The 14,705-nt window shown below is 45.8% G+C and overlaps 1 protein-coding gene across 3 annotated transcripts in view; it reads right to left on the reverse strand.

Annotated features, from left to right (window-relative positions):
- MTHFSD (methenyltetrahydrofolate synthetase domain containing) overlaps nucleotides 1-14,705 on the reverse strand; it is a 24,437-nt gene that overhangs the window by 8,380 nt on the left and 1,352 nt on the right. The window contains exons 2-5 of one of the 3 annotated variants that reach the window (XM_019635219.1): nucleotides 12,120-12,223; nucleotides 10,641-10,754; nucleotides 7,061-7,174; nucleotides 4,147-4,237 (exon numbers count right to left, since the gene is read on the reverse strand). In XM_019635219.1, the coding sequence (XP_019490764.1) occupies nucleotides 4,147-4,237; nucleotides 7,061-7,174; nucleotides 10,641-10,754; nucleotides 12,120-12,223 (423 nt within the window). Of the gene's footprint in view, nucleotides 1-4,146; nucleotides 4,238-7,060; nucleotides 7,175-10,640; nucleotides 10,755-10,788; nucleotides 10,903-12,119; nucleotides 12,224-14,705 lie in introns of all 3 variants that reach the window. The other 2 variants (XM_019635220.1, XM_019635221.1) reach the window with 2 other exon arrangements.

Consider the following 14,705-nt stretch of genomic DNA (forward strand, 5'->3'; position numbering starts at 1 on the left):
CTGCCTCGAAAACACCTTGCATGCAAGAGCTAGCCCTGACGTCACTTCTGAGATGATGCCCTTCTCGGGGCTCATGGGTCTCTCCTCTGACCCCACCGATGTCCGTCCTGACTTCCATTTCTAACACTGAGCACATCGTATTGTCGTTCAGCTATTGGGTCTGCTCCTCTTGCTCTCTGTGGGCCCAAGGCAGAGATCACCGTGCTGGCCTGGCTGCAGGCCCACGGTAGGCATGCTGGAAATGTGTGCTCATGTGTGCCCACCCGTGATGACACGAACACAGCATCTGTAACTGGGCACACGGAAAGCAAAGAATAAAGAACTACAACATCTCACATCAGCTCACAGGGAGAGCTGGGGAAAGAGAGAAATTTAAGGTGAAAATGTTAAAGGCTAGCATTTCAAAAGAAATCCACAGCACTCAAGGTTTTGAACAAATGATTTAGAGCATCTCTATTTACTGGAAATCTCTCCTGAAGGAAGAGGCTGGCTTTGGCCAATTAATTTTCAAAGAGAGCTCTGGGGGTGAGCGTCTCAGGACAGTCTCTCCTTTCTTCTCTCGGAAGGATGGGAAGAGAGCAAATACTCTCCTAGTGGGGGCCCCAAATCACCGTACCAGCGCAGGTCTGCAATGAGGTGATCCCACCTGGAACCACTGATTCCACTGAAGAATAAGCAGGTTGGTTTAAAAAAGAGCATCAAACTGGACCTGGGGCAGAGGAGATCCAAGATGGTGGAGTAGATATTATAAACACTGTGCCTACTTCCTTCCGTGAACACATTTAAATTACAACTAAAGTGTAGAACAGTCAACCTGGAGTCTGATGTCTGGCTGAACGTAAGTTTTATAGCTAAGGATATAAAGAAGAAGCCACGTCCAGTCTGGGAGGAGAGGTGGAGATGCAAAATGGGCTGGCCCCAGACCTCCCTGTGGCAATTGAGAACCACGAGGGTATCTTGGCCAGGGAGGTTCCCCCCAGAGAAGCAAGAAACCCCAGCCCCACACCAGCCTCCCCAGCCTGGAGTACTGGTGCCCAGAAGAAGAGCCCCCACAATGTCTGGCTGTGAAAAACAGTGGGGAATTTCAAACATCCAGGTGGGATGGAGGCTACAGGAAACCCAGACGTCCTCTTAAAGAAACCACACATAGACCCACTTGTTCGCAGACACTCACCCTGGGCTCCGGCAGAGAGGCGGTGACTCAGGGGGCATCAGAGGTAGAATGGGGGGCAGACTAAGGAGTGGGGCTTTGAAGCAAGGGATGGAGGACAGTTACCATTTTCCCTGTGTGAGGTTTTCCTCCCTTGCAGCTGGCAGGCAGGCACCATCTTTCTTGTATTAAGCCTGCCTCCCACAGGCCACATCTGAATCTGATTAGCCTGGTGGGCTCCACAGCTCTGCTCTGTTGACTTACTGAGGCCCTGCCCCATCCAACTTCCCCAGCGAGGAAGGCACTTTCTCGTTGGAGCAGTCAGCCCCGCCTACAATGCACTTTTTCTTGGGAAACTATCAGAGTACGAGGGCTCCAGGCCAGCGGTGACTGGCCTTGGTGTGCTCTTGAGACTTTTGCTGAGTAGCTCCAGGCCCAGCACTGGCACCAAACCAGAATTTACATTAACCTGGTGACCACAACACTTCCCACTCTAGTGACTCCCTGAGACCCTGCCTCTCCCAACTTGCATACCGAGCAAAGCTTTATCAGCGACTGAACCTTAAGGGAGCCAGTAGGAGGCAGCAGGCCTCAGGGTGTCCTGGATTTTTACAGGTAACCCAGGCCCATTACTGTGTGGCAGCTGTCTTTGGTTCACAATGTGACCTCTCTCACTTGCCTCCGGGTTTTGCACAGGCAGTGAATAACCATGGATCACTTTGTAGCTCCTACCAGGTAGTCCCTGGCCGGTCACAGGCAGTGGGAGACCTGGGCCTGCACCAGAGCCCCTTCCAAGAGGCCCCACAACCAACAACTTGGAAGTTGGCTTCAGACCACAGCAGAGTATTGCCCAATTAGCCCCACAAGCCCCACACACAAACGATGGTCTCAACAGGCACCAGAGCCCACCAGTATTACAAAGAATGTTAGAGGGACTTCTTTATGATGAAAAAAAAAAAAGAATAATTAAATGGGAATAGCTACATATCAACAATTACTTTCAATGTAAGATTAAATGCTTCAATCAAAAGACATAGGAGAGCTGAATGAAAAAGAAAACAAAACCCTTACATATGTTGCCGACAAGAGACTCACTTCAGATTGAAAGGCATACAGACGGATAGTAAAGGGATGGAAAAAGATATTGGGTTGTCGGAAAAGTCATGACGTATTTTTTCTATGTTTTTTGTTGCAAAAATGCGTCATGACTTTTCCAACAACCCAATAGTTCATGAAAATGGAAACGAACAAACAAAAAAACCAAACCAAAACCAAAACAAAAAAGCTGGAGCAACAATACTTATACCAGACAAAATAGACTTTAAAGCAAAGGCTATAACAAGAGACAAAGGAAACATCCAGTAATCCCACTTCTGGGTATTTATCTGAAGAAACCCCAAATGCTACTTCAAGGGGACGTGTGCAACCACATGTTCACTGCAGCATTGTTTACAATAGCCAAGATGTGGAGGCAGCCTGGGTGTCTGTCAATGGATGCATGGATAAAGAGTAGGTGGTACATATATATTGTACAATGGAATATTGCTCGGCCATGGAAGGGAATGGGTTCTTGTCATCGTGGTGGCATGGATGGACCTGGAGGGTGTTGTACTGAGTGGAGTGTCAAACAGTAAAAAACAGATGCAATGTGATTTCACTTTTATGTGGACTCTAAAGAACAAAATAAACAAACAAAATATAAACAAACTCATAGATACAGAGAACATTTTGACGGTTGCCAGATAGGAGTGGGGTGAAGAATGAGCAAAAAAGGGGAAAGGATTAAGTACACATTGGTTGTTATACAGTAGTCATGGGGATGTAGGGTGTAGCATAAGGAATATAGTCAATAATATTGTAATAACTATGTATGTTGTCAGATGGGTACTGGATTTGTTGGGGTGATGGCTGGGAGTTTGGGGGCAGGGTGGAAAGGTGAGGGGATTAAGAAGTACAAATTGGTAGTTACAAAATAGTCATGGGGATGTAAAGTGAAGCACAGGAAATATAGTCAATAATATGACAAAATGTATAGTGTCAGGTGGGTACTAGACAAGTCAAGGGGATTGCTTCTTAAATTATATAAATGTCTCATCACTATGCTGTCCACCTGAAATTAATATAAAATATTGAGTATCAAATGTAATTGAAAAACTACAAAAGGGGGAAGGTGAAGGCAATAAGAGGTCCTAATTTCCAGGTGTAAAACAAATAAGTCATGGGGATGTAATGCACAGCATGGAGATTATAGTCAATAATATTGTGATAGTGTGGTACAGTGTCAGACGGTTGCTGGACTTATCATGGTGATCACTTCTTTAGGTATATAAATGTTGAATAACTATGGTGTACCCCTGAAACTAATATAATATTGTATGTTAATTATAATTTAACAAAAATATTTTTAAAATATTAAAAAAAATAAAAAAAGCTGGGTTCAGGGCCCAGCAGTGCAGAGGGGGATGAGGTAGCTTGGGAGCCACAGGGTGGCTTGGCAGAGTGCTGACCCTGCGCTGCTCACCTGCCTGTAAGGCGAAGGCCCAGGCCTTACAGGCAGGCTCGGGGCACCCCATGCTGTCCAGGAGGCTGCTGCTTCATAACAAAAACAAGGCTTAGAACCTAATGTTTCGCACATCCTGGAGGCGCTCCAAAATCAACCATTTACTGACATACTGCAAATAAATTCAGCTCCGGTTCCAGTCAACTTAAGAACAGAGGGACAATCTTTCACCACCTGAAGAGAGATTCTCTCACTTTATTTTTCCCATTGAGAAGAATGAAAATACTGTCAAGGTGTCGAGTCGGGCCAGGAGTGGGAGGCGCGGGGTTAACGCTTCGAAATGAACAATAGATGCAGCAGTTGGTTTACAAGACCACGCCTGTGCCCAGAAAGCTGAAATCACTTGCCATCACTTTCTAAAGACGAGCAGAAAGCTGGTGGAATGCAAATTGCAGGGTGAGTGGTCCCAGCTGAGAGTTCCTGTTTGTAATCTTACCTTTCTCAGAAACAGCAACGGACCCCACCACAACCAAGTCCACGAGAACCCTGGCGTCCAAGCCCACGGGAGTGCTGTAGTTCCTCACGCCCTGCGGACACAGACATGGCCCTGAAAGCTTCCCCAGCAGCAAGCGGCTGCCCCACCTCCTACCTCACGGGCGAGGAGCAATCAGGGTCTGAATCAATGTCTGCGAGAAGCCAACGCATGCACAGCCCCACGGCAAACACAAGGCATTTAGGAAATGGTATTGCAAAAAAACCGGGGCTCAGCTAATTTCCCATCATTTCTTCTCCAGGAAAGGCGCCAGGAGGAGCTGCCAGCACAGATGGATAGGATATTAATTTCGTAATATTTAGCAGATCACTTTCCCCATGACACAGAAGAGCACGGTGATTAGAATACGGGCTCAGAGGAGTCCCACAGAACTGGGTTCGGCTGCCTCTCTGCCCTGTGACCTCGGCAGAAGGAAGCTCTCCAAACTTCAATTTCTTCATTTTTAAGATAGGGACACCACCCCTGGCCTCGTCAGACTGGTGTTGGAGTGAAATGAGATCATGGAGGTAAAGCACGTGGCACGTAAGACATGGTCAGTGAACATGTGTGACATGTTTACTCAGTATGAAACTCTGGAGACCGTTATCTTCACGTACAGCACACTCACTTCCGAAATATTCAACCAAATATTGGAAAAAAACTTATTCAACCAAAACGCACCCAAAGTACACCCATGCATGCTAACTAATGGAGGCCTGTATTTAACAAATAGGAAGGCCGATATGTCATGATTCTGATCATGAGAACTATAGGTAAATCTAAGGAACCAGATTGGGACACTGTACAGAGCGGTCCCCAGCAGAAGCGGGCCACTGGGTGTGGTACTGAACCCAGTCTACAAATATATGACAAGTCACTTACAGGATCCAGACACGTGACTGGTTTGGGGCCTCCTAACAGTCAAACCAGTCCTCAGCCCATGGTGCCCTCACTGTGGGCAAGCCTATTGTTTCTTCCTCTCTCAGGGGCCACGGAGGTAGGCATCTCATGGTCACGGCCCTTTTCCCCCACTCAGTTTTAACGGACCAGTGCCTGGCAGCCTTGGTGAGCAGACAGCTGGGTGGGGTTTTCTGTGTTGTGACTCTGTCTGTCACACTTCCTCTTCGCTCACTCGGTCAGCCTCACCTGCTGAGTGTGGCCAGACACAGCGTGGGCAACCAGGCGTCCCCTGATTCTCCAAAGTCATGTTCAAATCAACAAAGAGTCACTGATGGGGAGAAGGGCTTATAGTGCGAATAACACACCTTTCTGTCCGCCCACAGAGGTGGTTACCAGAATATTCCTAAGTCAGAGTAAATACAATGATGACAGACACAGGTGGCTGGGGCGTGATGGTGGGAGCTGAGGCAGTGAGGGACAAATTCAGTGACTTATCTGCCAGGAAGTAAGGCTTTCTCAGAGTCTCCTAGAGTATAGATGCACCGCAGCAGTATTTCTGCCACTAAGCTTTGGCAACCAAAATAATAATTGCACTAAAATTTGTATCTGCATTTGACGTGGCCTTAAGAGTCTCTCTCCGCTTTCCCATGTTTCCTACGCCATAAAGTTAACGAGGATCTTTTTGAGGTTCATGATTCTGGATCTCTGATGGTGATCCAGTATCTCATGCTATAAAGAAGCCCAAACTTTGACGTTCAGTCCTTATTGAAGTTGTCATGAGAATGGGTCTGGCTTTACCCTGGGCCCGGCCATACTTTCAGGAGTGCATGTGTGGGGCCAGCCAGTGCCGGCGCTTCACGGGGAACTCCTGGCCACAAGCAGAGTGGTGGTCACCTTTCAGAGGGGAGGGGGATGCTGTTCCAGGTGGCACAGACCGCTCTACCAGCACCACAGCTACATCTGACCTGGACCTCAATCCCAGGAAAAGGACTGCTGTTGCTGTCATGAACCTACGGCTTATAACTGATCACGTTCCTTTTCGGCTCCAAAGAAACATGGGATCAATGTCTGCCAACTGCAGAGGATCACAGGGTTTGCATTTCGGAGCAGTGACCAGAACCAATGCTGTCTCCTATTTTTCTACCTTTATTTTCTCTTTGCTCTCTTGTTCTATACATATTTGATTATTTTACTTTATAAGTATTTTTGTAAGCCACATCAAATTCTATTTTTGGAAAAAAACAGGTTATCAATAAATAACAATACAGCATTCAATTTTTATATGTTAGACTTAAGTGGACAATCCCTTAAAAAACGGAGTATCTCGATGTTGTATTTTTTTATTTCAGCAGATTAAGAATCAAATGACCTGAGTCTACTCTAGGAGTCTGAAAAATCACCAAATTCTATTTCTTTATCTGTAAACTACAAGACAAACTCCATTATAGTGCACCCTAATGTAGTATTTACACACTTTGGTTTTACTTCATTGTGAGGCATTCAAGAAAGTCTTATATACAGAACACACACACACACACACACTAGCAATAATTAATTTAGAACTGATGAGGCAATTCCCAATTGAACATATTTTGGAAATTCCACCGTGTCCCCTATTGCTCTGGTGGCATTTGAGAAAACGCAATAGAGCACGAAACAAGGGCACAGGTTAACACTAGAGGGCGTCTGAGTACCAGATAACTTGTTTTTCCGTTTTTTTTTTCTTACCAGAATTTAGTTTGCCAGCTTGGTGCAAAATAGAAACCAAGTTACAGAAATGGAATCCGTGTATTCATAGTTTTTCAACTTGGCTCCCTTAATGACAGGATTGCTGAATACTTTAACATCTCTGTTCATTTGACTTTGTTAAAAATACATTTCAAACTTTGTGGTGTTTTTTTTATGCAATTCTAACTCCAGAAGCTGCAGCTGAGCACAGTTTTTTTTTCTTGGCGGGTGACTTGTTCCTCACACTTACCTGAGAGGTGGCACATTTTCTCAGGATGTCTTTAGTTGCCCCAGGGGGTGGTGTGATCCTGTTAAATAACCCTGTTCTCAGTCGTGGTGTTGGAACCAACAACGTTTTTCTGCTCTTTTAAAAGAAAGACAACAAATTACAAAATGAAACAGGAACGTTCTTGTGGATGTTTTTAACATTTCAGGAACAGATGCAAGTTACTATTATCAGCATTTTCTTATTTTATTTTATTTTTTTGGTGTGTGCCAAGGAAATTACTTGTTTGAAAACAAGTCAATAATGCGAAGGGACAATTTTACTTCAAGCCACTACCTTAGCCCAGCCGTGGATGAAGAGGCAGCGCATTTATTAAACTCACTAATTCTACTTTACTTACCACTGAAAATTGTTACAGGCAAAAAATGATGACACAAATCCAAAGGTCTGTTCTCATAAAACTTCCAGCCATAACTTTCTTGTGCCCCCTGTTCTCAGCGTTAAACACTACCCAGTTACTGTTTTAATTTGAAACTGGTACAGCATAGCTACATCAAAGACGTTATTCCATCAAGCATATTTACATCTAGTTTGCTGTTCAATAAATTGCAGTCTGAGAGATCAGCACTCGTTATAATTAATATTTGATATTGACCTGTGCCAACACCCCTTTTCTTCTATTTAGCTCTCAGATTGTGAATGCCAGAGGACACGGGGCTTCTCAAAGTGGGGCCCTGGGCAGCAGCCGCAGTAGCTCCTGGGCACTTGTAAGAAATGATCAGAAGCTGTGGCGGAGGTGGGGGGGGGGAGGGGAAGACAGCAGCAATCTGCTTTAATAAGCCCACTGGGTCAAACTGGAGAGCCACTGCTCAAAGCATCTCTGCAGATCATGCAGGGGCAATCATATAATTTGTAAAATATTTGTGTAAAAAATAGTATATTTTAGTTTTTGTGCAGGAGATGACAGCCTGAGACCAACAAAAGGTCTATAAAATCACAGTCTGGCTTAATTAAATAAAGGTTTTTCAACCACAAGGGAAGAGTATTTCAACACAAGCAATGACCACATACTAGTTTCCTTTGCAGTGTTAAGCTTGGGGTTCATTTCATTTGCAGTCTCCAGATGATTGGCTTACTGCAGGTTATGCTGGTTATACTCTGTTTTCCAGAAGCTGCTTATCCCCAGCTCAGTGGATCTCAACCCTAGCTGTACGTTAGCATCCTCTGGGGAGCTTGAAGACTTACCAAGGTCCAGGCCTCGTCAGAGCCTCTGATTCAGAACCTGACATCGGCAACCGATTATTTTCAAAGCTCCCTGGAGGGAACCAACATCAACTAGGGTTGGCAAATGCTGCCCAGGCCAGTGGTTCTCAGGCGCCATCAGGTGTTCTTTAAAAACAGACTCCAGGGCCGGCCGAGTGGCGCGATGGTTAAGAACTCGCTTGGGATGCCAGAGGGCCCCGGTTCGGATCCCACATATGAGGGCCAGTGACACTGCCCTCCGCAGCTGAGATGCTGAACAACAGCTCAACCTGGAGCTGGGCTGCCATGAGTCGCCGGCGACGGCGTGGGCTGCAGTCCCTGTGGCAGTGGATTGCCATGGGCTACCGTGTGTGGCCAGCAGCCAGCGTGAGCGGCCAGCAGCCGCAGTGAGCGGCCGTCCAGAAGCCGGCGACTGATCTGCCTCACCCGGGAAGAGCGCAATGATGGTGCCAACTTGGGCCAGTGAAGCAACATCCTCCACAACTAGATTGAAGAACAAAAGGACAGCAACTTGTCTGTTCCCCATCCCCCAACTCCCCAGCACTGTTCCCATCCCTCCAATTCCCCAATAAAAAATCTTTAAAAAAAAACAAAAACAAAAAAAACAGACTCCAGAAACCAATTCAAGGCCTAGGGTTGAGCCTGGGAAGCTGTGTATCCCCTAAGCACAGGTCCCTGTGTCCCCAGGTGTGGCCTATGGCCGTGTTTATCACCATCCCTGCTAGGGAACCTGCAGCTTTACCTGCTTCCTAGGTGATCCTTAACCCACTAAAGTTTCTAGAAACCACTGATGAGCCTGTAGACGTACAGCATAGGGACCACGGGCATCATGGCATCTTTTTCACCACCATGTCCATGACTGGCATAGAGCCTGGAATACGGTTTGGCTGTTTATGTCCCCTGAATAAATGAAATGACAGTGAGGACTCAGCTATTCCATCCTGCCACCTGGCTGCACTCCTCTCACAGGTTGCCCTGGCTAAGTCTAAAATGTCCAGCGTATTCACGGCCTCCAATGTTGTGCTCTGCGGGGCTGACAGGTAAGAACACCCTGAACCTCACACATGCTGAGAGCTGACTCCGGTCACACTGTGGAATAATTGCCCATGGCGTGTCCTTCACTGCTGCTCTTGTTGCCTCTAGTTCATTAAAGTGATTTACTGACTGGGAAAATAAGGCTGGCAAGAAAGAATGCTTGTGGAAGAGCCTAAACCAGAGGCCCCTGTTGGGGCTGAACCGCAAATAGAAGACAGAATCATCTCCTCCGCGAGACAGTTGAAAGAACCAGAGTGGGGTCTCTACAATCCTCCTGGTTCCCTGTAAAATCACTTTCCAGTATTCCCTCCACCACGCAGGATGAAAGGTGCTCTGCATCACCTGGGCTTCTCAGGAGCTGTGGGAGAACAGGGTCGCCACACGAAGTGTGGTAGCATGAGACAGGACTCCAAAGATGCTGCATTGCAACACATAGCACCAGATTCACATTATCAGCAGTGATTTGTTGCAGCGAAAGACTGTCACTCGTTACATAAAATTAGTGCTGTTATTTGACTGTTATTGCTTTGATAATTTTGTTTGTATTTAATTTATATGCTTATTTTGGTTTCATAGTTGCATAAGAGCTACGAGCATTCAAATGTATACTAATGTTTGTACTTACTGAATTATAATAAATTAATTTAAAGCAATCTTGGGGGGGGGGGCAGCCGGCTAGCTCAGGTGCTTAGAGCACAGTGCTCATAACACCAAGGTTGACAGTTCGATCCCCACATGGGCTTAGCTGCACCCTCCATGAGATTGAAGACAGCTACTTGACTTGGAGCTGATGGGTCCTTGAAAAACACACTGTTCCCCAATTTAAAAAAAAAATCCTTTAAAAAAATAAAATAAAAATATATAAAATAAAGCAACCTTGGGGAAATTTTTTTTTCTTGAAAAGGGACCTATATATTTAAGAAACACTGTTCTAATTTATATATTTTGGGAACTCAAGGTATCATATTTCTTACGGGTTATCAAGTTTCAAAGAATTGTAATATTACAAATATGGCAGGAAAAAATAAACATATTGTAATCTTTCTGTTCTGATGAAGGACATCAGAATTGAGAACGCTTCAATGTCATTGTTTTGAATGTCCTTTATCTTTGAACTTAGAAACATTCTGGACTTCTGACTGACTGCTAGACAACCGAAAGACTTCTGGGCTGTTCCTGGAAAAAACACCTCCAGGGCACGTAAGCACCATCCTTCCACATACAGGGCTGCACGCATCTACCAGCCACCTGGAGACAGCCTTCCCGTCAAGTGGCAAGGGCTCCAGCTCCGGGAAACGGGATTTACCTGCAGTGCCAACAGCCGAACGCCTTCCAGCGGTTTATCGGGGTCCACTTTAACTTCCTGCGTTCTGGCAAACACATCTAGGTCTTTGATATTTTGGCAAGCCAGATAAGAGCCCTGGTTAGGCAAACAGACAGAGAGTTGCACTTACGTCGAGGACGAAGAAGCGAGCATTTTTCTGGGGAGCATCGGGGTTGACTTTAATGGTTCTGGCCATTTTGAACGCCTGCAGGCGTGGGAGATGCTCAGCGGCACGAGAAGCACCCTGTTTTTAAATGCGATTGCGTTACTGAGAGGACAATTGCAGCCTGAGCAGTTTGCTCCAGCATGCCACCCAGATAGGCGGAAGTACTAATTCTGAAACAAGATTTAACAGTCACCCAAAGAAACATCTGAGAAAGCAGTCAGGGTAGAAAGCCGACCTGGCCCCACTTTATTACTGAAATAAAATATACACCCCCAAAAGTGTACAAATCATGAGTGTATAGCTTGATGAATTTTCAGAAAATGAACCACCACCTAAATCAAGACAGAGCATATAAATCAAGGTTGGAGCACTAACCCAGAACCCCCATCCTTCTCCTAGTTTGCTTTTTAAAGATTATCACTGATTGTGTTCATCTTTCATTTTTCCCCCTGAACTTCATGTACACTTCTCTTCCTGGAGTAAGAAGCACTAAAACAAAACCAAGTAGCAACAAAACCATCCAAAAGGAGTTTTTCAAAGGGACAGGATGGCCTCGGAACCAGCTCAGCTGAGGCCCAGAGAAGGGCTGGGGCTTGCTTCTTAGAAGCCAGGCTGAGAAGAGAAAGCCCAACCAAATGAGGTGGGGGTGCGGGGGTGATGCCAAGTAAACAAATGGGCCACATCCTTCAGGCCTGACAGATCAACCAGTGAATTTTCCAAAAGCGCTTTCTCTTTCTCTTGGAAAACACGCATGCCGAAGATTATGAGCTGTGTTGCCTCTCTGTCAAGCAAACTTTTTTCTACGAATACTATTATAAACAGGTATCTCTGATCGTCTTCTATTCTGAACAGTTGGGAAATTGGCGAGGCCTTCCTCTTTCCAAAGGTGCTAGCGGTGAGGTTTCTCTCCCAGAGTGCACCGCCCTGACTGCCCTTAGGGAGCCAATTTTGTGAAAAGGCACCACAACAATAACGTGCTTCCAGCCAGGATAAACATTTCACTCTGCATCACACGGTAAACAGTAGACTGAGCACCACCTCACGGCAAGATACAACTGACCAACCCACTCTGCACAGAAAAGCAAAAGGCCCTGAGAGTCAAGGTTAGGTAACATGATGCGAGATGTCTCGAAACACAAAAACACGTTGGCCTGGTGGTTTGGACTTCACACCACCACCCACGTTCACTGAATTTGAATCCACCATGATGAAGCAGGGTGGTAACTGTATCACTAATGTTATTCATTTAGGAGTATCCTGTTTTCCTTTTCACTGCTCCAGGAATGCTTCAGTACCTTGAAGTTGGGAATCCTGTGATGAACAGGTCGGGGAAAGTCGGCTAAATTTTGTGATTCCATGTAGTCCCAAATCTGTTCACGAATGTCCTGTTTGGAAATACCTATCACAACAAAGGGTGTGACTGATTAATAAAGCAGAAAGGAATTTCACGGTGTGTGCATTCTGGGTCCTACTGCACGCCTGCTCCAGCTGTCCCCTCCACTCTCTACCAGACTAGACCAGGATCTACAGCTTTTGATCTCTACATCAGAAAATCAGGTTCAGTGACAAGTTTTGCACTCACGATAAATTGCTAAAGTCCTACAATAGTCAGTTCAACATAACCCGAGTGTTTAACTCAGTTCTGCTAATCTGCCGCGGAAGAAAATGCAACCCAAACCACGCAACCCAGCACTCTTAGAGTCCTCACTTAGAGATGTGAGTTCTGCCCAGTCAAGGCACTGTCATTTAACACTGTATTTAGTAATGAGATGGCTATGATTCATTTATTTTTGCTGTCAATCCAATAGGCCTCCTTAACCCTAAGTGATTTATAAACCAGCTATTGTTTTGGATGACCGACTACAATCCCTTTGCTAGTGTGGGAATCTTTTATTCTACATCCAACTTTGGAGATGCAATTTTAGGCAACAAATACATTTTACTTGATTGGGGCAACCCAAGTAAAATTTGCATTGACGATGTGCTCCGCTTGGAATGGAGAAATATAAAAAGTAGTTTCCAGGTAAGTAGGAAAAAACCCATAAAACTAGCACATTCATAGAGACACATTTTAAAGTAGTCTCTGAATTTTTGTTTTTGTTGGTCCAAAAGGATATCCTTGTACAGAAGTTTGTTTAAATCGCTTCAATATCTACTAGTTGGTTTATTTTCATAGCAATTTAGTACAAGGCCAGCATTGTGAATTACTAAGCAAGGAATTTCATAGGCGGTCATCTCATGCACTCACTACCACCAACCTGGAAGTAGATTCCATGCCCAGATGTTAACTCCCAGTGCTATCTACCTGCCCTATGCCATCTGAAAGCCTCTGCAGGGATACACACACACACACACACACACACACACACACACACACACACACACACACACACACTGTGCTTTGGGGACATGTGTCTCTGACACTGGTGTGAAAAGTCGACCTGTTCCTCTCAGAGAACTTAGATGGTGTTCCCATAACTATACATACCCAGGCTGTGAAGGTGAGTTTCTACACACAGTGTGTGTGGCTGGGGCACTTCTTGTCACCCAGGCAGGAAGGAGGGACAGGCTTAACCTCTCAAGTCCTCAGTCTCCCTTAAAGGAGTGGAGACTGCTCAAAAGTGACAGAAGGGCCAGCGAGAGCTGGGAGTCACCTGGATGGGTGTTGGCATGGGGCTGGAAGCCTGTCTCATTCTAAACTGTGTGGCTTTGAATTGTGAATGAATTACACTCTAAAAGCTTAATTTCTTGTAAATGGATTTTTAAAACATACGAAGGGAGCTATAATGAAAAGCCTCTCTCCTCACTGTTTGCTTGGTGCCAGGTCCCTTCCCCCAAGGCAATCAGTGCACGCCTTCCCCCAAGGCAATCAGTGCACGCATGTCGTCTTGTGAATTTTTCCCCAGGTAGCTCAGGTTTCCTACAGGAGACACTTCTAGTCTTGCCCTCATTTTCTTTGCCTAAGATAGTGCACTGTCCATATAGCTACACTCACTGCTCTGTACTTCGCTGCTGTTTTTATTGTACTTCCTATTTTACAGATTAGTCCATATGGCATGTAAAAATACCCTCCTCCTTTTGTGCAGCTGCATAGCATTCCACTATACAGGCAGTTCAAAACGTAAATGTACTCAAGCAGTCCCCTAGGTGGTTTCTGATCTTTTGTTTGTTACTGATGAATGCTTTCACCATCCCCACCCATCTCATAACAACTGGCTAAATCTGTAGTTCTAAGGTGTAAGGGCCACAGCTAAAGGCTTCCACTGCTTATGCACTCCGGATAGGCCTAGATTCTCTTGGCAGAGCGTGCATACAAGGCTCTCACAAGCCAGACCCGAGCCTCCTGGAGCCTACTGCAAACACTGCCGGTGCCTTTTGACCCTAGTTGTGCTTTTGAACTACTCCAGAAATCAAAAATGCTGAAAAAAAATCAGGTGTGCTTAGGGAGCACACATCTCTAAAGATGCAGGCCAAGATTATACTGCTGTCAGCCATGCAAGAAGTTTCCAGCACTCGTCTTGTTCTTTCCTGCTGGGATCTCTGCACTTCTGGTCTCTGCTGCAAAAGTCTGCTCAGCTCCCTGTCCCTCCGGCATACCCTCACTCTTCAAGGTCCAGCTTTGGCACCACCTCCAGGAAGTCTCCCCTCCATTCTGCCCCAGTGCCCTGAGGATCCCTCTGTCACTGGGTGTGAAATGAGCTACAAAGCCCTGCTGTCTACTTCAGCTTCATCTCCCGTCATTCCTCACTTAGAATTCAAAAAGTGGCTCAACCACTGTTGGTCCTTGGCCCCACACACCTGCCCATCTCTCTCCTCTCCTCTCCTCTCCCCTCCCCTCCCCTCCCCTCCTCTCCCTCTCCCTCTCCCTCTTCAGGACCACC

Source organism: Hipposideros armiger, unplaced genomic scaffold (assembly GCF_001890085.2).
Source record: "Hipposideros armiger isolate ML-2016 unplaced genomic scaffold, ASM189008v1 scaffold_19, whole genome shotgun sequence".
NCBI lineage: Eukaryota > Metazoa > Chordata > Mammalia > Chiroptera > Hipposideridae > Hipposideros > Hipposideros armiger.